The sequence below is a fragment of the Typopeltis vanoorti genome, chromosome 19 (genome assembly GCF_054136105.1).
Source record: "Typopeltis vanoorti isolate ZY-2024b chromosome 19, IOZ_Tvanoo_1.0, whole genome shotgun sequence".
Lineage (NCBI taxonomy): Eukaryota > Metazoa > Arthropoda > Arachnida > Uropygi > Thelyphonidae > Typopeltis > Typopeltis vanoorti.
This window is the reverse complement of record NC_143567.1, coordinates 69,523,023-69,550,462: the sequence shown is the minus strand read 5'-3', so window position 1 is coordinate 69,550,462 and position 27,440 is coordinate 69,523,023. Positions and strand designations below refer to the sequence as shown.

At 35.0% G+C, this 27,440-nt stretch overlaps 1 protein-coding gene across 1 annotated transcript in view; it reads right to left on the bottom strand.

Annotated features, from left to right (window-relative positions):
- Window positions 1-27,440, bottom strand: part of PolQ (DNA polymerase theta) — a 379,759-nt gene that overhangs the window by 203,670 nt on the left and 148,649 nt on the right. Inside the window, exon 11 of the mRNA XM_090409009.1 lies at window positions 14,968-15,107. Coding sequence (XP_090265135.1) covers window positions 14,968-15,107 — 140 coding nt within the window. The remainder of the gene's footprint in view (window positions 1-14,967; window positions 15,108-27,440) is intronic.

The following is a 27,440-nucleotide window of genomic DNA, read 5'->3' as shown; positions in this document are numbered from 1 at the left end:
CCATACTTAAAGGATATCTTTTTCTCCTGTTTTCATTTCACCTTTATCATCTCTAATTCCTTTTACAGCACTCTTTCCTCCATTCCTAAGCTTCTTCAACATCCTCCAGAATATTTTGCCACCCTCTTGATATTTATTTTCTATATTCTTGCCAAAGTCCTCCCATGACTTTTGTTTAGCTAGTTTTATACACTGTTTAGCTTTCTTACATTTGTCTCTGTATTCTGTAAGAGTAAAAGCTGACTTATTTGCCAGGAACTTTTGATATGCTTTCTTCTTTTCCTTCACTGCCTGTTTAACTTCCTGTGTCCACCAGGGAGTTCTGATTTTTTTATCCTTGCACACAACCTCACCACATGCCTCTCTGGCAGAATCAATCAATGTTTTCTTCAGAGTTTGCCACAATCTCCAAGGTTTGATTCCTGTTCTCAAACTCTTTCATTTTTTCTTCAATAATCTTTGTGTATTTTAGTCTACAGTTCACATCTGAGAGCTGCTCAACTTTTATTCACTTTAAAACTTTCTTACATGTTATTCTTTTCAATATGAAATTCAATTTTATCCTGCTCAAGACTAAATAGCGATCACTTCCAATTTCAAATAATCTGTACACTCTGGTGTCCTGCACCAGGGAGAAAACATCACTATCAACAATAACATACTCAATGAGACTTTTCTTATTCCTTGCCTCTTCTCTCCATGTGAATTTGTGCGCATTTTTATGTTGGAACATGGTGTTAGTAATAACCAGTCCATGTCCTGAGCAGAAATCCAACAGATATTTGCCATTATTATTAGCTTTGCTCTTTTCTCCAAATTTTCTCAAAATATTTTTGTATGTCTCACAATCATTTCCTACTCTGCTATTTAGATCCCCAACAAGGACCAACTTTTCCTTTTTCATTGTGTCAGTTGCTTTTTCTAAAGCGTCAAAAAATTCCTCCACTTCTACCTTAGTAGAACCTTCTGTGGGACCATAGGCACAAATAAGTCTCATTGTCCAGTTCCCCATTCTCATATTTGCCTCCATTACTCTACTTGAGACTGACTGCCATTCAAGAAGATTAGCCTCGTATTTTGTGTTGAATACTATGGCTACTCCTTCTTTTCCTTGATTGTCATTGTCTGAAAATAACATTTTGTATTTATTGCTCAGAAAGATCTCACCAGTTTTGGTCTTTTTTGTTTCAGTCACCCCTAATATGTCGATCTGGTACTTATCTAATCCCTCAGCTAGCTCCATTTCTTTGCCATTCAGGCTTCTTACGTTGATGGTACCGATCTTTAACTCTGGTGATGTTGAGTTGGGGTTTGTTTTCAGATTTGTTCCAGTAGCTGACTTTTCGCCCTGGTTCCCTGGCGAAAACAACGGGGCCTTGTTTAACCGGGCGACGCCCCAGCCGGAATGAAATTTTGCATGTTGTACCATCATTTTTTATTTTGGTTTAACCAATAAGAATACAATTTGGTCGGCTAAATCCCAAATTGCCAGCCCATCCTCGTTCGTTCAGTATCAAAGTAGATATCCAACAGGGTACACCATGAGAAGGCGAGGATTGGACATTAGGTCAGAAGCCCTGGTCAGTTCTCCGCATTCCTTTAAAGGCTATGTGGAGGTCTCCTCTCAGTTATACAGCTTTGACCCTTAAGCACCCCCTCTTGTATAAATTATTAATATAACTTGTAAATGTATCCTAAGTGAACTGTAATATATGCATTTTATTTGTTGTTACAGAAAGTGAAAGTATTTCTAACTGACTCTACTAATGTGATTTGATTGGCTGCTGTCAAAAAACTAAGCTATTTTATGATAGTGCGTGCCTTAGCATTGAGAACTGTACAACGATCACGTGATAATTTCGTGGTTTGGGCGGGAAAAAGAGAGAGGATTTATGAGATAGAGGAAGAAGGAACCAGTAGGAATATGGAGCGAGTGTAGATAGGTAGTGAGACGTGACCTAACCTGAGATCGAATGTCGCAACAAAGATTTGGAAGCTTGTTCCGATTTTAATGAATCTTACTTTGAACTCATAATTATTTATAGTTTCCTGTCACCTTGTAAAGGAATTTACCTGAGTGAATGGATAATAATAATATGATTGAGATTTATCGTAAGACAAGTTATTACGAGCAAGAAAATATCTTTTCCAATCTTGGCAAATAAGTTATTGAACTCAGGAATACCATAAGTTTTGTGTTGCCTATAGTGGAAGATTATCGAATGCCTAGAAGTATTGTAAGAGTTTTCCATAATGTGCAAGCTATGATGATCATATCGGTAAGAATATCTATTCTATAACTAACTTGTGATAGTGTTACTTGTGTCCGGAGAACTTGGTCAAATTTCGAGTTGCTGGAGCCAGCTAGTCAAGCTTGAATGAGTGATATTATAAAACATTTCCTTGTGAGATTAATGTGAGAAACTTCATTGAAGAATTAGTTCGTGTTTGAATGTGTTATCTCACTACGTATATGTAAAATCGAGACTGAGCCTTTTAAGAACTATTTTAATCTTCTGACAAATATTGATGATGCTTGTTAAGTGTTTGATAAATTGAAGTTTACGAATATTTCACTGAGACTAAAAAGAACTAACTTTTGAATGTTTTGCTGAATATTGATATTGTTTAAATTGAAACTAAGTTGAAATCCTAACGGATATGAATTGTGAAAGTCATATATATAAGATGCACTTAGCTGAGTAGAATCTTAATACTTTATTGAATGCATATATTATTTTCTAATTGTATTGATCTTAATAGAGTTCTTGTTTCTTATGTAAGAATAATTTTGTGAGAGAATTAAATATCTTGTTTAACTTGATTCTTGTGCTTGTCTAATTTCAGTTTCATTGCACCGCTCATTAAAATATGAATCTTGCAGGGAAACCCTATATATAAGTAAGACAATTTCAGCCTGTAGTAAGTTCTTACAGCCAGCCATATGCTAATTGGTACTTGATTCCCTCACAAAAATTGTGTGATTTCAAACATAATAAAAATTTTCTTTATGTTTGAAAGTGGGTCAAACAACAGCTAGCAAATATAAGGTTGGACGAAAGACAAACCCAACACTAGCATAGCTGCTGAAGCATGTTAGGGTCAATCATCTGATACATAGATTATTGATGATTATGAAAGGAATAAGAGATACAGAAAAATCCTGCATGCAACCTCTATTCCTTTTTCTCAAAGAGAAGTTATGAAGCCTGTTGGTGAAAGCCTTCAAAGAAGCCCACAAGCTGAAGCAGTAGACACTCAAAACATGTAATCTGGAGAAACATACTCATAATATCCACTTACAATGTTCATAATGTTGATGCAGTCTACATCCAAGAACATGGAGAACAGATTTTGAATGGAATGAAATCACATCAAATTGAAAAAAAAAAAAAAAAGAAAAAAAAAAAGGACTTTCATCTATGCAAACAAATCTGGTAATGGAGGAATCAGAATCTTAGTCAACAAAAGATCTATAGTCACATCTCATCTATCTCCAAAGTCTCCCAGAGAATAATGATAATAACTTTAAACCCTAACTGAAAAGCAACAATAACCTGTACTGAGACTTCAGATGAAAACTCCAAGAATGTTTTCTACAGTAAACTCTCAGACTTTCTCTACACTGTCCCAACACACAATCTCCATATCATAGGTGAAGATTTTAATGCACAAATAGGATTAGATGTTTCAAGAATCACAAAAAATATAGAGCTTTTTATGTACCATAGTACAACAAAAGAAAATGGATATCTTCTAGCTGAACTATGCAACACTCATAACTTAATCAATCTGCAGAGCAAATTTCCACACAAACCTGGAAGAAAATGGACCTGGGAACATCCAAATGGAACAAGATCTCAAACTGATTGTATTTTAATCAACGGAAAGTGGATGAGATCATCCACTCAAAATTGCAGAGCTTAAAACAGTGTAGAACTAAACTCCAATCACAGAATAGTAAGTCTACATATCTTCATCTCAGAGCTTTTAAACCTAAAACGAGAATAATAAATAAATATTGCTGGAATGACCTAACTCTTCCTACCAAGCCCAGTATAAAGAAGTGCTACAAAACAAACTAATAGGAAGCCCAATGCCCGAAGAATCATTTCAGAGCTTCACTCATATTCTATCATCCATCCAATGAAGCAGCAACAACAACTTTGGTCATCAAGACTTCTTCATCTTCTCAAAGGAAATGGGTAATGCAAACTACTGAAGAAGTGATAAAAAAAAACACAATGACATTAAGCAGCAATACAGGAGTAGGCACAATCTATGGTACACGGTCAACTGGGCAAAACCAACTGGGCGATGGCCAAGTGGGCAGCGAACATCTGGGCAATAAAATAATAGATCAAATATACAATTCTATTCTATTGATCTACTACCTGGCAAATTTAAATAATATTTTTTTGAGAAACGAATTAAAAGAACAGTATAAATATAAAATTTGAAAAATCTTGCTTATAATTAAGTTTATTTTTATTGTGTAGAATTACGAAATTGTATAGAAGTTATACTGAAATTTCCCATGCAAAAAATGAGTCAGCAAGTTAATAAATATTTTCGTTTATATCATAATGACAATATTAATTTTTGGTCATGAAAGTTATGCAATGTGGAGCCAAAGCATGAATGAATGAATTATTTGTGAATGACACATTTTTACTTTTTACTTTTCTTTTTGCTCAAATTTTTGTTATTTTGGCTAGAAAGGATGGAGGTCCTGTTTTCCATGTTTTGTATTGTTTACTACCTAATAAGACTCTTGAAACATACACAAAATTATTTTATATGATACATGAAATGTGGCCATTACTTGATCCCGAAAATATAAATGTTGATTATGAAATTGCCATTCATCAAGCTTCACGTAGTATTTCTGCAAGCTAACATAAATGGTTGCTTTTTTCATCTCATACAAAATCTTCGTAAGCATTTAGCTTAATGCAAACTTTTAACCAGATACAATTCTGATACGCAATTCACTTTAAATTCAAAAATGATCACTTCACTTGCTTTCATACCAGAACAAGATATTATTTGCGCTATTTCTGAACTTGAGAATCATTTATCCAATGAATTTGAAGCTATTTTAGAATAGTTTACGAACACATACATAGGCCATCTAAGGAATAATAGAACCAGGGCTCCACCAATTTTTCCCTCAAACATTTGGTCTGTATACCAAAGAACAACAAATGGAAGCGATAGGACAAATAATTTTCAGGAAGCCTGTCATCGAAAATTGCAATTGAGCTTTGGTAGCAGCACAAGTCATCCAAATTTATGGATTTTTATAAATGAACTATAAAAAATTCAAAAAACATATGATGTTGATTATGAAAGAGCAGTAGCAGATTTTTCAACATCAGCACAAATGTAGACGTTGTGATGAAGGTGACCAAAGAATTTTAAAAAAAGTTATAAATGACGATAGGGAAAATATAATATAATATTTATGTTGTTGTGTCGTCCATCTTGCTAACTGATTCATTTATGATGGTTAATCAAACTTATCCTTACTTCTTTAAATTCCGTTTTTATTTGTTAGATGTTGATCAATACTGATCCGAATATAAAGAAATTTATATTATCCTGCGCCACCTTATATCAGATTAGTCTATATAATATAGAGGAATCAATCATCAACTAACGTTTTCAATCTCACTCTTCTACAGGCCGAGGTTAATATTATCTTTTAAGGCTTCCGCAAGGTCCTATAAATTTTTTTGTGAGCGGTGCAATGAAAGAAAATCAGACAAACTTCAAATTTAATTCAATAAAACAAAACATTTAATGCAGGGTTATATAATATGTACATCTAAGTATAATTTTCTAAGCAAGATAATCTAATTGAACAATAATCAAAATATCTCTGAGACACTAGTAGCCACTCGGTTTGGTTTAAAGATTAAAGTTAAATTTACAGATCTTATTCTTCAATGCTTAAATACTATTATCACAACTTGTCTCTATTCAATGAGATAATTCAATTCTTTTATACATCAACTTAGTTCAAATACTCATAACAAACAAAAAACATTAGGCATTAAACATTCAGCTGTCAATTCTATATCCTTCCGAATAATTGAAAATGGTTCACGCAGTTCAATGTTCCAGAATTTTACAGTAATTACTCTTAAGGTAGAATTCTCTAATTCTCTCTTAGTCGACAAACACTTAATTTAATTATGAGGCAGTTATCATTTCAAGGTGGAAACACTTTAAAGCTCCTTACTTTGGCTATTTTTAGTAGAATGCCATAGTTAATGTTAAGATATATCAGGCAGAGCTAACTCTTATTTCTTCACGCTGAAATATAAAAAAGACTGCTCTTATTGGGTTACACCTTTTACACATTGGATTCACTATAGGCACATTTAAAACAGTAGTTAACTATTACTTTGAAGTAACACTATTCAAAAGAAATCTTCTATAATAACTGAAATATTAAACATAGAGCTTCACAAGTCATGAGCACTCGTTTTAGGCAATCTACTTATTCCTTATTTTCTTCTATGCATTAAATTCAGCTTTGCACTATTCTTCCTCAAAACAATTGGAATCCATCGTAATTTTAGAATTCCGTAGAAATATTCCGAATTGCCTATTAATTTCCCAGTCCTTTCTTAATCTTATTAGATATATGAAGAGCCAAAGGCTTCAATTTGGCGACATATGACTTGTTTAAGTTAAGGGATATTACATCCCATATCATTTCTTAGTCGAATAAGAAACTCAAAGAGTTTCATGCCGAATATAGTAGAAACTATATAAAGTTTGGCGATTCCAAGCGTAAGCAAATACCTGGATACTGCAGCAACTGACCTTTAAGGTAGTGCAAGCTGAGGCAACTCATGTCAAAGGTGGAGCAAGCTCTGATCACTATTCTTGATATTTACCCATAATGTGAACTTAGCTCCTAGGAGCTGTATTACTGTTCTATATCATTATGAGAGGAGGTCACTACCCAGACCGGTTTCAATGTTTATTGAGGTCTCATCAGTGAGTAGGTAGACCTAGTTAATATCAAGTTTTTAGCGAACAGAACTTACAACCCTTCTATGAGTATTGCCGAGAGGTGTCCTAATAAATTATTAGATATATGAAGAGCCAAAGGCTTCAATTCAGCGACATATGACTTGTTTAAGTTAGATATTACATCCCATATCATTTCTTAGCTGAATAAGAAACTCAAAGAGTTTCATGCCGAATATAGTAGAAACTATATAAAGTTCGGCGATTCCAAGCGTAAGCAAATACCTGGATACTGCAGCAACTGACCCTTAAGGTAGTGCAAGCTGAGGCAACTCATGTCAACTCAGCTTGCACTACCTTAAGGGTCAGTTGCTGCAGTATCCAGGTATTTGCTTACGCTTGGAATCGCCAAACTTTATATAGTTTCTACTATATTCGGCATGAAACTCTTTGAGTTTCTTATTCGGCTAAGAAACGATATGGGATGTAATATCCCTTAACTTAAATTTTCTTAATCTATTTATGGCATTTCCCAAATCCCCTCACTGCCACCCGTTACTTCACTCCTTGCTGTCCTGAACGCTTCTCCCTCTCTTTACTTTCGTTTTCCAATTAAAATCGTTCATTCTTCCTGCCAAAATCCGGTTCTAGCTAGTTCAGCTTACATCTACTGGCTTCACTCCATATCACAGCTGTTCACTTTCTAAACATGCGCTGACTAAAACAAGCTCCGTTTCTCCTTCAGCAGCCAATCAAATTCAATCAGAAGAATTACATAAAATCACTCTTAGGTACAGAAACAAAATACAAGGATATTTTACAATTCATATAATATATTTGCACAACTTCTTATAATATTAACACAGGAATAAATAAAATAAATTGAATGACATTTTAACACAGAGTTCCTTCATTACTAATACATATCTCAAAATTATATAATTAAACAATAATAAACAAACTCAAAGTAATTATATGAATAATAATTTACAAGCAAAAGATTGACATTAAATAATATTTACAAGTCTTGCTTAAGTTATGGCAGATTATGCTAAATGTGAAGGAAGAGTTATGATTCCCAAATATCTTCATTCACAATTTAACAACATGGTATTGCATATAACTATAATATGAAATGATAAATTTAAAATAAAAATTTTGTTTTGAATTTCATATACCTTTTTGGTTTAATGTATATATATGTAACATGTATAGATATGTTTGTTAATTACCAAATAATATTAATAAATGAATAAAGAAACTAGATTTTTTCTTTATTTTAATATGGTGCAATTATACCTTTTCATTTTTAAATCATTTTCAGACCACTCTTTTTAACCATCTCTTTCTTAAATAATCCTACAAATTTTGATATATGATATATTTCTTCAAAAACGAATTCTTCGAAAGTAAGTTTTTCGAATGATCAGTTCTTCGAAAAAAATTAACTTTTTTAATTTATTGAAAATTAGAACATTGGAGGCAAATTCACACAGGTAAGCTTAGATTAGGTCGTTAGGTCTGGATTATTTTTAGCTTTTTTTTTTTCAATTATGTGGAAATAACTAATAACTCATAGTTCATAAATTATAACTCATACCTCATAAGTCTTAACCATATTTATTTTTATATATATTTTACCAATATTTACAAAAAAAAAAAAAAATCCGCCAAATCGTATCCCTGCTAAGCAGACAAAAATCTGTAAGTTTCTATCGCCCACATGACGGGTGCCCAATTAACCACTGCCCAGTTGTTGTGTACCCCAATCAATACACACAATTAAAATAACTAAATGATGAAGTATATGTAGCCTTTCGAAATGACAAGGAAAACCATATCCATGCTATCTTCAAAAATCAGAAATATATCAAAATATCTATAAAACCAGAGAAATGTACCAGTTTGCTAATTCTTTATGCAGCAAGGACAGAAAGGCCAGAAGACTAAGAATAAAAACTAAAAATAGCAAAATATCTGAAAACAAAATGAAGAGTTCTTAGTTTGGAAGAATGAATTTAAAAAAAAATCTACTGAATAATTCATTAGTGAACTTTGCTGTACTTGCTTTGCCAGAAATAATAATCCAAAAAGAACTTCCCATTATGTGTAACCATTGCACAATGCAAGAAGAATTTGAAAGCTGTTCTAAAAACCCAAATGAATGACAAAGCACCTGGACTGGAAGGTATAACAGCAGAAGCTATTAAACATGGAGAAAAGAGTTTTGGAAACAACAGTTAAATAAATTTAAATTTTATTTATTAAATTATTATATTTATAATTATAATTATTATATTTATTAAATTAAATATCAGTTAAATTAAAATTAAATATCAGCTCTAACCACATCCAACATTCCATCACAATGAAAAAAAGGTCTAATAATACCAATACTCCAAAATACTTCCTATTTAACTTTAAACCAAAATGAACTATATGTAATACCTCTTCTACTCAAAATTCGAGTGGGTTTCTTGAAAAAAAAAAAAAAAAGAAGCAGCACTATTGAATACATCCACTGTCTTAGAAGGTTACTAGAAGTAGCAAGAGATAAAACCTTCACTTGATCTTAAACTTCATAGATTTTTCAAACGACTTTGATAAAATAAATAGACAAAGGATGTTCAAATTTCTCAGATATTACTGCATACTCTTAAAAATAATCAAAGCAATGGTCAGAATTTTCATTAAGTTTTAAAAGAGGTAAACCGTGAGTAGACATAACTATACATAATAAATAACGGAAAAACTCACGTAGAAATATTATTTAATAGTATAATTTTCGCCTGTGTGTCACAGGCATCTTCAGTACTGAAGATGCCTGTGACACACAGGCGAAAATTATACTATTAAATAATATTTCTACGTGAGTTTTTCCGTTATTTATTATGTACAGAATTTTCATGCAAGAATTAATGGAGAGATGACTGAGAGCTTTCATATTTTAAATGGAGTTCTTCAGGAAGACTCTTTGGCAACATAATATAGTTTTATCATTACTCTCAATTATGTATTCAGATTCACAGGAAATGGATAGAGAATAATTCTCAAAGATTCAGCAGGATAAACCAACATAAGAAGTTTCTGCAGATGATGATGCACTGATTGACTTTATATATATATATATATATATATATAGTTTTATTATTACTCTCGATTATGTATTCAGACTCACAGGAAATGGATACAGAATAATTCTCAAAGATTCAGCAGGATAAACCAACATAAGAAGTTTCTGCAGATGATGATGCACTGATTGACTTTATATATATATATATATAGTTTTATTATTACTCTCGATTATGTATTCAGACTCGCAGGAAATGGATACAGAATAATTCTCAAAGATTCAGCAGGATAAACCAACATAAGAAGTTTCTGCAGATGATGATGCACTGATTGACTTTAACATTCAGCCTGACAAAAACCACTTAGATAATTTATGTAAAAATGCAGCACTGATAGGGATGGCAGTCAACAATAGTAAAATAAAGTCCTAAAGAACCATAATAAAGCTTAATAGCATAACTAACACCAACAGGGAAAAATACATTTACTAAACTCCATTTAAAATATTTCTGATATTTCTCTGGTTTTCTAAACAGCATCAAGAGAGCACAATTAAACTATGACAGGCACACAGCACTAAACTAAGTAATTGTAGATAATTTAAATTGTAATGACATCTAATGTCCTTTAATAAATTTAGTTTAATCCTTTATCCAAGTATAAGCAAACAAAGTTTGCGCCTGAAGTATCTTCACGAAAAGGTGGGCCAAGCTCTCATCACTCCTTGTCTCAGTATCTCCAATAATGCAAAGCACATCTCCTTGCAGACATGTATAATGCTATGCATTAAGAGAAGGGCAACTACCCAGACCAGTTTTGACCTTTATTGAGGTCTCGTCAGTGGGAGCCAGACCCAGAAGTGGTGATACTAAGGCAGAAGCAATGGAGAAGTCATATTTACCTATACAAGTTGCCAAAAGATGTACCACCTCATTATTAAATTACTCTGGATTTAGAGAAAGATGAGATAAGGAGTGATGAGAGCTTGGTCCACTTTTACCACGAGTTGCCTCAGTCCTGAAGATACTTCAGGTGCAAACTCTGTTTGCTTACACTTGGATAAAGGATTAAACTAAATTTATTATAGTCTAACTAAGTGGAAAAAACTTTCAACATCTTTCTCTAAATCCAGAGTAATTTAATAATAAGTTGGTACATCTTTTGGCAACTTGTATAGGTAAATATGACTTCTCCATTGCTTCTGCCTTAGTATCACCACTTCTGGGTCTGGCTCCCACTGATGAGACCTCAATAAAGGTCAAAACCGGTCTGAGTAGTTGCCCTTCCCTTAATGCATAGCATTATACATGTCTGCAAGGAGATGTGCTTTGCATTATGGGAGATACTGAGACAAGGAGTGATGAGAGCTTGGTCCACCTTTACCATGAGTTGTCTCAATCCTGAAGATACTTCAGTCGCAAACTTTGTTTGCTTACACTTGGATAAAGGATTAAACTAAATTTATTATAGTCTAACTAAGTGGAAAAAAACTTCCAACATCTTTCTCTAAATCCAGAGTAATTTAATAATAAGGTGGTACATCTTTTGGCAACTTGTATAGGTAAATATGACTTCTCCATTACTTCTGCCTTAGTATCACCACTTCTGGGTCTGGCTCTGGCTCCCACTGACGAGACCTCAATAAAGGTCGAAACCGGTCTGGCCCTTCCCTTAATGCATAGCATTATACATGTCTGCAAGGAGATGTGCTTTGCATTATTGGAGATACTGAGACAAGGAGTGATGAGAGCTTGGTCCACCTTTACCATGAGTTGCCTCAATCCTGAAGATACTTCAGTCGCAAACTTTGTTTGCTTACACTTGAATAAAGGATTAAACTAAATTTATTATAGTCTAACCAAGTGTGTGGGGGGGAAACTTCCAACATCTAATGTCCTTACGTGGCACCCTCTATAGGTCAAATAACTACAAAGTTAATTCAGAGAAGTCTGGCTATTAGGTCTTAAAATGATAGCCTCCCAAATCTTTGGTAGACTGGTAAATTTGATAAATTAATGCAATCAAACCATACTTCTTAAGGTTGGGAGAGTACTTCATGGCTGATGCTGATTCTAAGAATAGCCTCTCAGACTTTTAATGATGCCATACTGTTGGGAAGGGTGGTGGTATGATTGTTTATGTAAATACCTGCCGGTATGAGTAGTTTTCTGTAGACAGAGAAGGATAACGAGCCATTAAGAAGTTGTGTCACTAGTGTATCTAAAAAGGGGAGACTACTGTTACTGTCTTTTTTTTTTTTTTATATGGTGTTGGCTGTTAAGAAACACCAAAAATGTATCTAATGTGTCCGGACCTTGAGGACAAACTGCAAACAAATCATCAACATAGTGCAGCCAAACTGTTGTTTTTTGTATGTCTATATTGAGAGCTTGGTTTTCTAAATGCCCTATATAAAAGTTTGATAGAGGGGGGGGGGGGATAGTAGTCCCATCTAGCTGCTTGTATATTTGTTGTGTATGTCAGAGAGAGAGACTATCATTTTAAGACCCAATAGTAGGACTTCTCTGAATTAACTTTGTAGTTAATTCAGAGAAGTCCTACAATTACTTGTTTTAGTGTTATGTCCTGTTAGTTTCATTGTGCTCTGATGATGATGTGGGGTAGAAAACCAGCAAAATATTAGTGAGTTTAATAAATTCATTTTCCTCTTGGTGTTAGTTATACCATTAAGCTTTATTATGGATAATGAACAATGCCTAAGCCTTTCTGTATGAGTCATAAAGAAGAGAAAAGAATAAACTATTAAGCTAAATTACCATATTTTTGAAGAAGTAAATGAATTTCAGTATCTTGGTTCGTAAATCAATAATTCAACTGACAGTGAAAAGAAAGCAAACAAAGCTCTTAAATTCCATAAAAGTCTAACTAATATCTGGAAATCAATCTAATCACTACAAATACAAAAATTTGTTAATATCATCAAAGCCTTCGAACAATACTAGGATATACATGGCAAGATCATATTACTTGTTGTTCTTGAAGAAAGCCAGCAAAGAGCCCTAATAAAAATAATTAAAAAAAGTCAACTGAGATGATTAGGACACCAGCTTGGACATCCACCTTTACGTTTATTTTTCTTGCTCTCTACAGGCCAACTAATGGACATGGAGGACGACAGTTTTTTTCAATACACAAGCAAACTAGTTTTTGAAGTTGAGGTTCATCTCAATTTCCATCTGACATTTATCATTAGGCACAAAACAGAGCCACTTGGCTCACTTTCATCCAATAGACTTGGGATTTGTCCAAAAACTCTGGACTTATCCCCAGAGTTTTTGTTATAAAACTATTACTGTATATATTTCCCTATTCATAAATGAATAAATGATGAAAGTTTTTTACCTTGGGTATAATATATGTTAAAGATACCAAGCTATTTTAAATATAGACCTGGTTTTTTACTGCATTTCCCAAGTAAGCAAACAGATAAGTGAGTCAAGTTTGCACCTACAAGTGTTGCAAGTCTAGTTGACCCTGCACATAGTGCAAGTCAAAGCAACTCGTGGTAAAGGGAGTATAAGCTCTGATCACTAATCTTAATATTTACCCTTAATGCAAAGCACATCTCCTGGAGGAGATGTATGATGCTATGTATTAAAAGCAAGGGCCACTACCCAGACCGGTTTCAACCTTTATTGAGGTCTTGTCAGTGGGAGCCAGGCTAAGAAATACTAAGTTTAAGTAATACAGAGTTTATAAATATTTTACCAAAACAAGTTACCATAAGGTGCTTTGACCTTATTAAATAAAAATCTCAGGATGAGAGATAGATGTAGAAAGTTTTTTACCTTGGGTATAATATATGTTAAAGATACCAAGCTATTTTAAATATAAACCTGGTTTTTGACTCCATTTCCCAAGTAAGCAAACAGACCAGTCAGTCAAGTTTGCGCATGCAAGTCTAGCTGATCCTGCACATAGTGCAAGTCAAGGCAACTCATGGTAAATTTAGTAATTCTTAGCCTGGTTCCCATTGACGAGACCTCAATAAAGGTGTCGAAACTGGTCTGGGTAGTGGCCCTTGCTTTTAATACATAGCATCATACATCTCTTCCAGGAGATGTGCTTTGCATTAAGGGTAAATATTAAGAATAGTGATCAGAGCTTATACTCCTTTTACCACGAGTTGCCTTGACTTGCACTACGTGCAGGGTCAACTAGACTTGCAACACTTGCAGGTGCAAACTTGACTGACTTGTCTGTTTGCTTACTTGGGAAATGGAGTCAAAAACCAGGTTTATATTTAAAATAGCTTGGTATCTTTAACATATATTATACCCAAGGTAAAAAACTTCCTACATCTATCTCTCATCCTGAGATTTTTATTTAATAAGGTCAAAGCACCTTATGGTAACTTGTTTTGGTAAAATATTTATAAACTTTGTATTACTTAAAACTTAGTATTTCTTAGCCTGGCTCCTACTGACGAGACCTCAATAAAGGTCAAAACTGGTCTGGGTAGTGGCCCTTGCTTTTAATACATAGCATCATACATCTCCTCCAGGAGATGTGCTTTGCATTAAGGGTAAATATTAAGAATAGTGATCAGAGCTTATACTCCCTTTACCACGAGTTGCCTTGACTTGCACCACGTGCAGGGTCAGCTAGACTTGCAACGCATGCAGGCGCAAACTTGACTGACTTGTCTGTTTGCTTACTTGGGAAATGGAGTCAAAAACCAGGTTTATATTTAAAATAGCTTGGTAACTTTAACATATGAATAAATTATGATAATTTTAGAAGGATTATTGTGATGTAACATTAATTATATCATCGTAAAAAATTTCCTACAATACTTTCTGTATCAACAGAAATTCTTTTAGATTAAAAATGTCTAATTAAAAGGATTCTTAGTGATATAACAAGTTATATTTTAATATCCATTACCTCTAGAATGGCTCTTCTCATACTGGAGCGAGGATGTAAATCTTTATGAAGAAGGCATGAAGATACTGGCTGCATTTCTGATTTTATTAATGCTAATGCTTGTTTACGCTCATTTTCTTTGCACAACAGGATACTTTCACCTTTTTTTTTTTTTACACAAGAATGTAAAATAACAAGGATAATTAAAACTGATTGATACTGATATAATATTAATATGATTGATATTTAATGTCAGTGTCCCCTTTCAGAAGATATTTTTATTCAAATTGGTTTTTGGTACATTATGTTTTAACTGTTTACCTTAACAGATGACAGACAAGATGACAATTATATTATCATGTTTTCTGACTTTCAGATGACTTATTTTATTATTATAAATAAAAATATCTTATTTTATAAAATATGATGTTAGTTATTAATAAACAGAACTGATATTATGCACATTTACACTGCTTTCGGTGAGCAATGAGAGATCTAGGATATATTAATAGGATAGAAAATAATTTACTTTTCACAAGTGAAAAACTGGCTTGGTATAGGTTCAGGCAGAATTGAAAACAAATTAAAAATAATATATAATAAGAATGCTATGGGTTCTAAAATGATATTAATAGAGTAATTGCATGGTAAAAACTACACATGCATTTGGAACTGAAATACAAATAATTATTATAGCTATGAGAAAGAAGAAGAAGAAGAAGAAAAAGTTAAGCACCATGTTAGCATGGTACTTATCTTATTAACCATTTTTAACATTATGATATTATTATGCTGTTAAAAGAAAGCATATAACCAAGAGATACTCTCAACCTCCTTAACACATGGGTGTGGTCAATAATACAGAATGGGAGGTGAAAGAAAGACTAATGTATCAGATATATGAAGAAAAGCAAGGAAGAAAAGACCATAAGAGATATAACAAGTAAACAATGAAATATGAAAGAAACTGTTCACAAAAGTATCAATATATTCATGATCATGCAGCCTACTATACTACCTTACACAACATCTTGTGAGAGTAAATGTCAGAACTTGTGATGACAATAATAATAATAATAAGAAGAAGAAGAAGAAGAAGGGGGGGGGGGGGGGGGTCTATGAAATCTATGACATCATGATGCAGCTTTAATGGTGCCTCTGATTCTGATATTATATACATTAAGAGGCATTTAAAATAAATATTATATAAATATAGCAGTATTTCAGAATGATTAATTCCATTTTGTTGATATAAAATTAAGTTAGAATTAGAGAAGAATATACAAATCAATCAACAACAGAAATGATATATCACAACTATCAGGATACATTTAAATTTAAATATATTCTGTAGTTATAACAAATGAGTTATTGCATTTCAAAAGATTTGCACTTTTATTATTAGTATTAAAATAATTCTATACTTTCCTAAATATAAAATCTATTATGTCTGCTGAAAAAATTATCACTCCCATTTAATTTAATAGTTGTAAATCAGCAGTTAGAAGATGGTTGAATGCTAAATCTGGTGTCAAGACAAGGATGTACATTATCCCCGGTTATTCATTATCTATATGGATCACATCATGAAGGAAAGTGGTATTAAATCTGATTTCAAAATTGCAGATGTTAATCTCAGATCTTTGCTATCTGCAGACGATGTTATACTTCTAAATAAATCTGCTAGAAGTCTGCAAGGTTCAATGACTAAAAAACCGTTGTAATATATATGGTATGAAGGTCAGCAATACCAAGACAAAGACAATGAGAATAGGCAGAAGCACTGAAAATATCAACTGTGTTGTGAATGAAGAACCGAGAACAAGTAAAACATTTCAGCTACTTAGACATGATTTTTAGTGAAGATGGTAAATTAAATATGGGAATAGAGAACAGAATCAACAAAGCTGGTATGGTAGGAAGTCAACTGTATAAATTTATATGGAATAAGAGAGAAATTAGTCGTAACACTAAATTAGCTGTATACAAGATAGTGTTTAAACCAATTTTAATTTATGGATCTGAGAGCTGGGTCAGAAGTAAACACTTGACCAAAGACCACAGATATGAGAATCCTGAGAAAGATTAGGAGTATGAACAGATGGTATCAATGGCAATATCATATTAAAAACGAGGATATTAGGAAAGAACTTGACATTGTCAGCATCCAGGAATGCGTTAGCAGAGCTAATCTCAGGTGGTATGGCACTTAAATAGAATGGGAGAGGAAAGATCAGCAAAACAAGTGTTTTTTGCCAAGTTGGCAGGAAAAAGACCCACCAAGATATAGGTGGATTGATATGGTACAAAGTGCCTTAGACGATAGAAATATAAGATCTGATAATGTTGGAGTCTTGACAGGTAACAGACTGATTTGGAGGAAAATTGTAGATAAGAAGTTAGTAATGATGTAAATTTTTCATATAGTACTATCATATCCTGTACACCCCTTGAGGGTGCATGGTAGGAATTTGATGATAATGATGATGATTTAATTTAATGGATGGAAGTGTATGCAAATTAACAGTGAAATCATAGTTTATTTTGTATCTTTAGCTAACATTTCACTAATGCTGTACTTGTATCCATCAGAATGTAAATAAAATCTTCCTGTAAATAAAATGTAATAACATGGCTGCAGAAAATCCAATGCATGTATTTTTGAGGTGTACTTCAAGAACATGTATAGAGATTTGTAGGAATTAGCAGAGCCTGTTCCTATAACTAGAAAGATAAATAACACAGTTAAGGAGAAATATCCCCCAGAATTTGGACAGTGGCATAATCTTTCTCATTTAGATTAGGAATTTTCCGCCTCTTTACAAAGATCATTATATCTAAATTTGTATTTAAGAAAAATAACCTGTTTTGACAAAGGGGTTTTCATGTAATGCCTCCTATTTTGGACAAATTAGCCACCCAGCCAGAAATATGCTTCAAAAGCATACATGACCACAGAATGTTTTCTTGCATGTCTTTTTTTTTTTCCACTTTGGTTTTACCAACACAATATATTTTGCTTTAACGTAGCAGATAAGACAAAAAGGTGAAGATTTGTTCTTTCTAACTAGAAACAAAAGTAAATTTAACTACTACATAAATGTACAAAGAGTAGATCAAAATGTGGTGATCCGTCACAGTCCGCATAGCCGTCAGCCAACAAACTGAAGGACACAAGCTGTGCACAAAGTGCCACAGCTGTGAATCCGAAGTTACCGAAAGAAAAAAAGGTATATTGCAAGATTTGTGTTGCAACTGGCTACATACTTCCTGCATGAAAATAGATGAATCGCTGCACAAGCTTTTTATCAAACTGAACCAGCCTTTTTTCTGTTTGATGTGCCTTCCTTCCTTTCGTTAAACTGCTGCTAAACCTAGGCAAATGAATTGAAAATCTCGAACAACACCTTAATAATATGATCGATACTTTGTCTCTGAAATCCGAAAGTTGGAAACTAAGCTCGAGATATACTCGATGACTAGCGGCCGACGCAAGTGCATCCGTACCCACTAATGAATTCCACAATCTAATCACATCAACGGTACACGTGTCGCTCGAGGCCGAAAACAGGAGACTCGATGCCATTATTCTGAACTTACCGGAAGAAAATGGCAAATCATTAAAAGAAGACTTTAGCAAACAAGCTAGTGAATGCAACTTCGACAACAGAAATATTGTCAAATGCCATTGTTTCGGACCCATAAACAAAAGAAAGAATAGAACGAACTTTCCAAGTCTCGTGAACGTGATCTGTGATACATCGACAAACACATCCAAATTAATAACAGTGATAAATAGAAGATAAAGGACAGTTGTCCCCAATCGCGTGTATGTGCTTAACCTGATTTAACCTTTGCACAAAGGGAACAAAGATACCGACTCTGAAGACAGCTAGAAGAAAAACGCCAAAATGGAGACAACAGCTGGACCATAGACTACAAACAAACCAAACTAGTGCAAAAAACCAAGTAGCCACCAAGGCAACCAGTATGAGGCACTGCATAGGAAACATGCAAGATCCTTGCGGTCAAAGCCATCACTCACAGAATCTTGCATATCCACTACGCCAACATCCGCGGTCTCAACTCCAACTTAATAGTGTCCATTATCATCTGCAGTCAACTAAACCCCACCTACTCTTCTTAACAGAAACTCAAATCTCACCTTCGCCCAGCACTATCCATCTCAACCATCCAAACTATACGCTATTTAACTCCTTTCGGCTGAATGGTGTCTGTGCATATATCTGCTCTGACATACCCTGCCAGAGAGGACCTAACCTGGAATCACCCAACTTTGACCTTCTTTGGTTAAAAATATCCCCCCCCCCCAACACTCAGTCAAATTCATCTGCTGTCTCTATCACACTCCTAATACCATCAACCACTCTGAGCTCTTTAATTTCCTCTCCTTAAAAGTTGATTTTCTTCAGTCCCACTCTCCTAATAGTGATACCATCCTCCTAGGTGATTTTAATGTCCATAACACCAACTATCTTTCCTCTTCCAGTTGTACAGATCCTGCAGGCAGAGATGCTGAAACATTTGCCATCACCAATAACCTTACACAAATTGTTCACAAGCTGCCCAGAATACCAGATAACCCAAAATCACTCCCCAAATACACTAGATCTCTTCCTTACCAATGATCCTTCCAAATATACAGTGAATGTAGTGAGCCCCCTGGGTAATTCTGACCACAACCTAGTGTTCATCTCCTGCCCCATTCGACAACGCTTACACAGTCACATCCACACAATAGTTTGGCATTATAACAGTGCCAAATGGGACAGCCTCCGAGACTACTATGCTTCATTTCCATGGTTAGGCTATTGTTTGCAGACTTCCAATCCAAACATATGTACCGAACGTAACACCAAAGTAATCCTCACTGGCATAAAAACATACATTCCCCACTTCTCTGAACCGCCATCCCCTATCCAAACCCTGGTTCTCCAAAAGATGTACCAAGGCTGTACAAATGAAAAATCAGGCATATCACAACTGGCTCAAATTAAGAACCCCATCCTCTTTCAGTGCCTATATTGAAGCCAGAAACAGATGCAAAAAAATTATCAATGATTCCAAAACAGAATTTGAATGGGCAAAAAGCAGGAAACTTGCAGCCTGTCCTAACAGCAGCCATGCCTTTTGGCCTCTTGCCAAAGCAATTGGTCACAACTTTTGCCCTACACTACACTCACCCCTATCATTCCCAGATGGCTCAATTGCAACATCACCTACAGAAAAAGCTAATCTCCTGGTAGTTGCACACTTTGCCTCCAACGCATGCATAACTGACAACGGCAAATTCCCCCCCCCCAGTCATTCCAACTGCCCAACATACAATGCCCCCTGTATCCTTTTGCCAGAAAGAGTTCATAAACCTGTTGTCAAAATTAGACACAAAAAAGCTCCTGGCCATAATGGCATTCCTCCAATTGTCCTGAAAGTCAGCAGAACTGACTCCTGTCCTATGCCGTCTGTTCATACTCTCACTCCACTTATATATATCCCAAAGCCTGGAAATTGGCCTATATTCAACCTATTCCTAAAAAAGGTGACAAATCGTTGCCATCTAACTACTGCCCTATCTCACTAACCTCAATCCTATCTAAAGTGATGGAGAAAACCATCAATTCTCAACTCTCACTCTACCTTGAAGGTACCCAGCTATTAAGTGACCACCAGTACAGATTCCGTCGATGCCGATCAACAGGTGACCTGCTCTTGTATATCACCGATCTCTGGACATGTGCTATGGAAAAATTTAGCAAATCCCAAGTAGTTGCACTTGATATCTCTAAAGCCTTTGACCGGGTCTGGCACAAAGGCTTACTAAGAAAACTTCCATCATTCGGACTGTCTCAGGACTTCTACAGATGGATTGCCAGCTTTCTGTCTGGACACACACACTATGTGTGATGGCTCCCTATCCTCCCACCATCCAACTAATGATGGGGTCCCACAACGTTCAGTTCTCTCACCGACCCTCTTCCTTCTGTATATCAATGACCTACTTCAGTTGCCCTCCAACCCAATACACAGTTTTGCAGATGACAGCACATTGCACTCCTCCCTTTAATTTGATAAACCTTACCCTACACAACTCACTTCAATCCACAGAATATCAACCACAACTTCCCTTCAGACCTCCAAGCCATCCTCCAATGGGGGTCAGATAACCTCGTCAACCAGTTCTGTCTTATTTCTCACAAAAGAGAACCATTTTCCCCCAGTATTATTTTTGATAACACTCAAATTCCCAGACAACATGAAATCTCTCTTCTCAGAATTACCTTGACATCAGGCCTCTCCTGGCATAAACACATCACAACCACTGCAACCTCAGCTTCCAAAAAACTAGGCTTTCTCTTTTGCTCGAGACATTACTTCACCTCAAAACAGCTGTTAACCTTATACAAATCACAAATCCTCCCAGCTATTGAATATTGTTCTCACATTTGGAGTGGGTGCCCCTAAAAGCTCCCTCAATATACTTGACTCACTACAGAGGAGAGCAGTTAGACTGAAAATGATCCATCTCTTACCAACTCACTCTCTCCCCACCCACTTTCACATAGACGTTTAGTCTCTACAATTTGTATAGTCTATAAATATTTCCATGGAAAATGTTCATCTGAAACAGCATCAATAATTCCCCCACTCTGTACTAAACCCATTGGAACAAGTACAGCTGCCACCCAATATACTTTCACAGTACACCTTGAAACCCACAGAACAAGTTTCTTTTCCTCCTCCTTCATCCCTGCTACTGTGGAACAGTCTTCTCCCTGATGTATTTCCCAAAGAATACAATATTCGACTTTTTTTTGACCCACTGCCCATGTACTAAGGTAATATAGGTTGACCACCCAACCTCTCATATATGAGCCCAACATTTAAAAAAAAAAAAAAAAAAAAAGAAAAGAAAAAAAAAAAAGATGTTATCAATTTTAGCTTGTTTCAACTGGGGGGGGGGGGGGGGATCACATGCCTTTGAAAATCATGGTCAAGCATATTTGACCATGATTTTTTTTAAATACATTCCAATCACAGAAATGCAGACATCTCCTGTGTTATGTACATGTGTGAATATAACACAGAATGGGTGCTTAAGGGTCAAAGCTGTATAACTGAGAGGAGACCTCCACATAGCCTTTAAAGGAATGCGGAGAACCGACCAGGGCTTCTGACCTAATGTCCAATCCTCACCTTCTCGTGGTGCACCCTGTTGGGTATCTACTTTGATACTGAACGAACGAGGATGGGCTGGCAATTTGGGACTTAGCCGACCAAATTGTATTCTTATTGGTTAAACCAAAATAAAAAATGATGGCACAACATGACAAAATTTCATGCCGGCTGGGGCGTCGCCCGGTTAAACAAGGCCCCCGTTGTTTTCGCCAGGGAACCAGGGCGAACAGCGAAAAGTCAGCTACTGGAACAAATCTGAAAACAAACCCCAACTCAACATCACCAGAGTTAAAGATCAGTACTATCAACGTAAGAAGCCTGAATGGCAAAGAAATGGAGCTAGCTGAGGAATTAGATAAGTACCAGATCGACATAATAGGGGTGACTGAAACAAAAAAGACAAAAACTGGTGAGATCTTTCTGAGCAATAAATACAAAATGTTATATTCAGGCAATGACAATCAAGGAAAAGAAGGGGTAGCCATAGTATTCAACACAAAATACGAGGCTAATCTTCTTGAATGGCAGTCAGTCTCAAGCAGAGTAATGTGGGCAAATATGAGAATGGGGAACTGGACAATGAGACTTATTTGTGCCTATGGTCCCACAGAAGGTTCTACTAAGGTAGAAGTGGAGGAATTTTTTGAGGCTTTAGAAAAAGCAACTGACACAATGAAAAAGGAAAAGTTGGTCCTTGTTGGGGATCTAAATAGTAGAGTAGGAAATGATTGTGAGACATACAAAAATATTTTGGGAAAATTTGGAGAAAAGAGCAAAGCTAATAATAATGGCAAATATCTGTTGGATTTCTGCTCAGGACATGGACTGGTTATTACTAACACCATGTTCCAACATAAAAATGTGCACAAATTCACATGGAGAGAAGAGGCTAGGAATAAGAAAAGTCTCATTGACTATGTTATTGTTGATAGTGATGTTTTCTCCTTGGTGCAGGACACCAGAGTGTACAGAGGATTTGAAATTGGAAGTGATCACTATTTAGTCTTGAGCAGGATAAAATTGAATTTCATATTGAAAAGAATAACATGTAAGAAAGTTTTAAAGCGAATAAAAGTTGAGCAGCTCTCAGATGTGAACTGTACACTAAAATACAGAAAGATTATTGAAAAGAAAATGAAAGAGTTTGAGAACAGGAATCAAACCTTGGAGATTCAGTGGCAAACTCTGAAGGAAACATTGATTGATTCTGCCAGAGAGGCATGTGGTGAGGTTGTGTGCAAGGATAAAAAAATCAGAACTCCCTGGTGGACACAGGAAGTTAAACAGGCAGTGAAGGAAAAGAAGAAAGCATATCAAAAGTTCCTGGCAAATAAGTCAGCTTTTACTCTTACAGAATACAGAGACAAATGTAAGAAAGCTAAACAGTGTGTAAAACTAGCTAAACAAAAGTCATGGGAGGACTTTGGCAAGAATATAGAAAATAAATATCAAGAAGGTGGCAAAATATTCTGGAGGTTGTTGAAGAAGCTTAGGAATGGAGGAAAGAGTGCTGTAAAAGGAATTAGAGATGATAAAGGTGAAATGAAAACAGGAGAAAAAGATATCCTTGAAGTATGGAGTAATTACTTTGAAAAACTGCTAAATGAAACAAGCAGTGATGACAGCACAGTGATAAAAAACACTGACCAGGCATGCAGTCAGGAATACATATCCATACTTGAAGTAGAAAAAGCCATCAAAGGCTTGAAATGTGGAAAGGCAGCAGGAGTAGATGATATTCGACCAGAAATGCTGAAGTATGGTGGTATAAGAGTCTTACAGTGGCTGCACTGCATAGTTCAGAAAGCCTGGACAGAGGGACGAATTCCCGATGATTGGAGTAGAGCTCTCATAGTACCCATATATAAAAAGGGAAATAAAACTGAATGTGAGAATTACAGAGGTATTTCCCTACTGAGTGTTCCTGGCAAGATCTATGCAAGTATACTTGAGAAACGGTTGAGAAGAATTGTGGAAGAAAAGCTTGGTGAAGAACAAGCTGGATTCAGGCCAAATAGAGGCTGTCAGGATCAGATCTTCACTTTACGACAAATAGTCAAGAAAGCATGGGAATATAACAAAGATCTGTATTTAAGTTTTGTCGATTTGGAAAAGGCATATGACAAGGTGCCAAGAGAGAAGCTATTCAATACGCTGCAGTTATATGGTGTCAATGGGGCATTATATCAAGCAATACTTAGTCTTTATTTGAGTTGTGAGTCAGCAGTTAGAATTGAAGGAAGTACAGGAAGATGGTTTAATGTTAAATCTGGTGTGAGACAAGGATGTACATTATCGCCTCTGTTATTCATCATCTATATGGATCACATTATGAAGGAATGTGGTATTAAACCTGATATCAAAATTGGAGATGTTAATGTCAGCTCTTTGCTTTATGCGGATGATGTTATACTTCTAAATAAATCCGCTACAAGTCTGCAAGATTCTCTGACTAAATTGAATAGCTGTTGTAATAGATATGGTATGAAGGTCAGCAATAAAAAGACAAAGACAATGAAAATAGGCAGAATCATTGAAAATGTCAACTGTGTTGTGAATGGAGAACCTGTGGAACAAGTAAAACATTTCAGCTACTTAGGCACAATTTTTACTGAAGATGGTAAACTAAATATAGAAATAGACAACAGAATCAGCAAAGCTGGTATGGTAGGAAGTCAAGTGAATAAATTTATATGAAATAAGAGAGAAATTAGTCAAAAGACAGTGTTCAAACCAATTTTAACTTGTGGATCTGAGAGCTGGGTCAGAAGTAAAACACTTGACCAAAGACTAGAGACCGCAGATATGAGAGTCCTGAGAAAGATTAGAGGCGTGAACAGATGGCATCAATGGCAATATCATATTAAAAATGAGGATATTAGAAAAGAACTTGACATTGTCAGCATCCAGGAATGCGTTAGCAGAGCTAATCTCAGATGGTATGGTCACTTAAATAGAATGGGAGAGGAAAGATTAGCAAAACAAGTGTTCTCTGCCAGGTTGGCAGGAAAACGACCCAGAGGAAGACCAAGATATAGGTGGATTGATACGGTACAAAGTGCCTTAGACGATAGAAATATAAGATCTGATAATGTTGGAGTCTTGACAAGTAACAGACTGATTTGGAGGAAAATTGTAGATAGGAAGTTAGTAATAATGTAGTTTTTTCATGTAGTACTGTTATATCCTGTACACCCCTTGAGGGTACATGGCAGGAATTTGATGATGATGATGATGATGATATATTCACAAGTAGCTTGCAATATAATTACCAATAAACTATAAGAAACTGTTTACTAAGTGTAGGGTAGGCATGTCTCCTAATGGGATAATAATAAAAAAAAAACATTAAACAAAAGAATTTATTCGTTTAATATCTCCCCCTTTAAAACTCCCATTAGGAGGCAAATTCATGTTATGCTTACTGAATGAGATTCTTACAGCTGTCAGGTGGTGAACTATTAATCTGCAGTCCACAAGAACAACTAATGATAATTGTGTCTGTGTTATGCAAATATCATAAAATGATTTTAAAAAATTTGAGCATTAAAAATAATTATTTCCTAAAATTGAGAGAGATGCAAATATTCATTAATATTGAAGGTAGGTTTAGGAATTAAGAATTCACAGTTTTCCTTGAGTATGCTTTTGATGAATTGACATTCATATCCTTTAATCATTCTAAATTCACAATATTCAATGGATTTTTTTTTTTTTTAATAACAGGAAGTGATCAGACAAATATTTTTTTCCAATCTGGATGCCACAAAAGTTCTCAGATCTGGGAATTCTTTGATTTTTTCAACAGTTTATGGTCCAAAACTGACTTGTTTTGCATTTCTACTGAAACGCAAAACCAATTGTAATTAAATTTTATTAAAATGCATCCTGAAGCTTGGAAATGAGTCCACTTCAAGTCTATTCTCAATTCTTTCTTAATAAAAAAATCTATTGTCAGTCAATTTTTGAAACTACTACCAGGAAACCTCCCAACTAATTAATGATTGACTGTATGGATTGTGCAACTGTCAATCAATAGTCAATCTTCATGCTTACCATATCCTGACTTTTCACAAACAAATAACAAGTGAGCTAATTCTTCTATGACATAAACAGTAAGAACATAGCTCCTCAGCATTAAAAATATAAATAAATAAGGTCTTTTTTGCTTAAGTCATTACTTTAATTCTGAACAACTGTTAACTCTATACAAATCATAAATCTGTCAAATAATTACTGCTTTCATATTTTGGCTGGTGCTTCTAAGAACTCCCTAAATATCCCTTACTCAGTACTGTTAGATCCTGAATGAAGGAATCTTGCAAAGAAATCATTCATTCAGAATCTAACATACTAAACTTACTAATAAAGAGAAATACCTGCACATCAGCTGAAATCAAAAGTGAAACTTCTTCACTTTATGTATAAAATTTGCATTCCTTATTTTATGTATGATATATTTAATCTATTGTGTTCATATTAAGATTTTATTAGAGTATGTCTTAAAAGAGGGATAATCTGACTTAATTTAAGCCTCACTTAAGCTATGTAAAATTAACTGTGAGTCATCAAATAGTTACTAAATAATAATTCTTGGAAGGTATAAAACTAGACATATACAGCGTAACGCTGGTGGCAGTAGCTTAAGCGGAATGTATATTGACACGAATTCTGGCAATACAAGAGCATAACAGCATCAGGAAAAAGCAAGGGATGAACCCAAGGGGTGAAAAGATATGGGTTGTGTGCAAAGGGGACTGAGGAAAAAGAGGGTGCTCTAACAAAGAATATAAGGGGACGAGCATCGTATCGGAGGTCTCTCTTGTCGTATCGTTTTCCTGTTTGGTGGCTCGGAAGTTAGCAGGAGTTCGCGTAAAGGGGGGGGGGGGGGAATGAAGCATCTGTGCTAAGATAAGATGTCGGACAGCAGGCTTTCTTGAAAATGGAGCAGGATTCTAAAAGGTAAAAAATTTCCAGTCCTAGCAGAATCGAGCTGTCGCTGAGAAGTCCCATTGAGTTGTTCCTGAAACGCAAAGATTTAAGTCCATTTTCAGCAGAAATAATGAAGATAGTGTAACCCCTACGTTGGTGTATGGACAACCAATAGACAAGAAGTAACCAGATGTACACGTGGTGCTGAAAGACATGGAAAAAGTTCGGTAAGGTAAAATTACTCTATTTTGTATATAAAATTCATTAGAAGAGAGAAGATTGTTTGTCAATGTAAAAATCAAGAACAGTACTCTAAAGAACTTCGTGGACAGTCTCTAATTCAACTGATGTGCAGGTATTTCTCT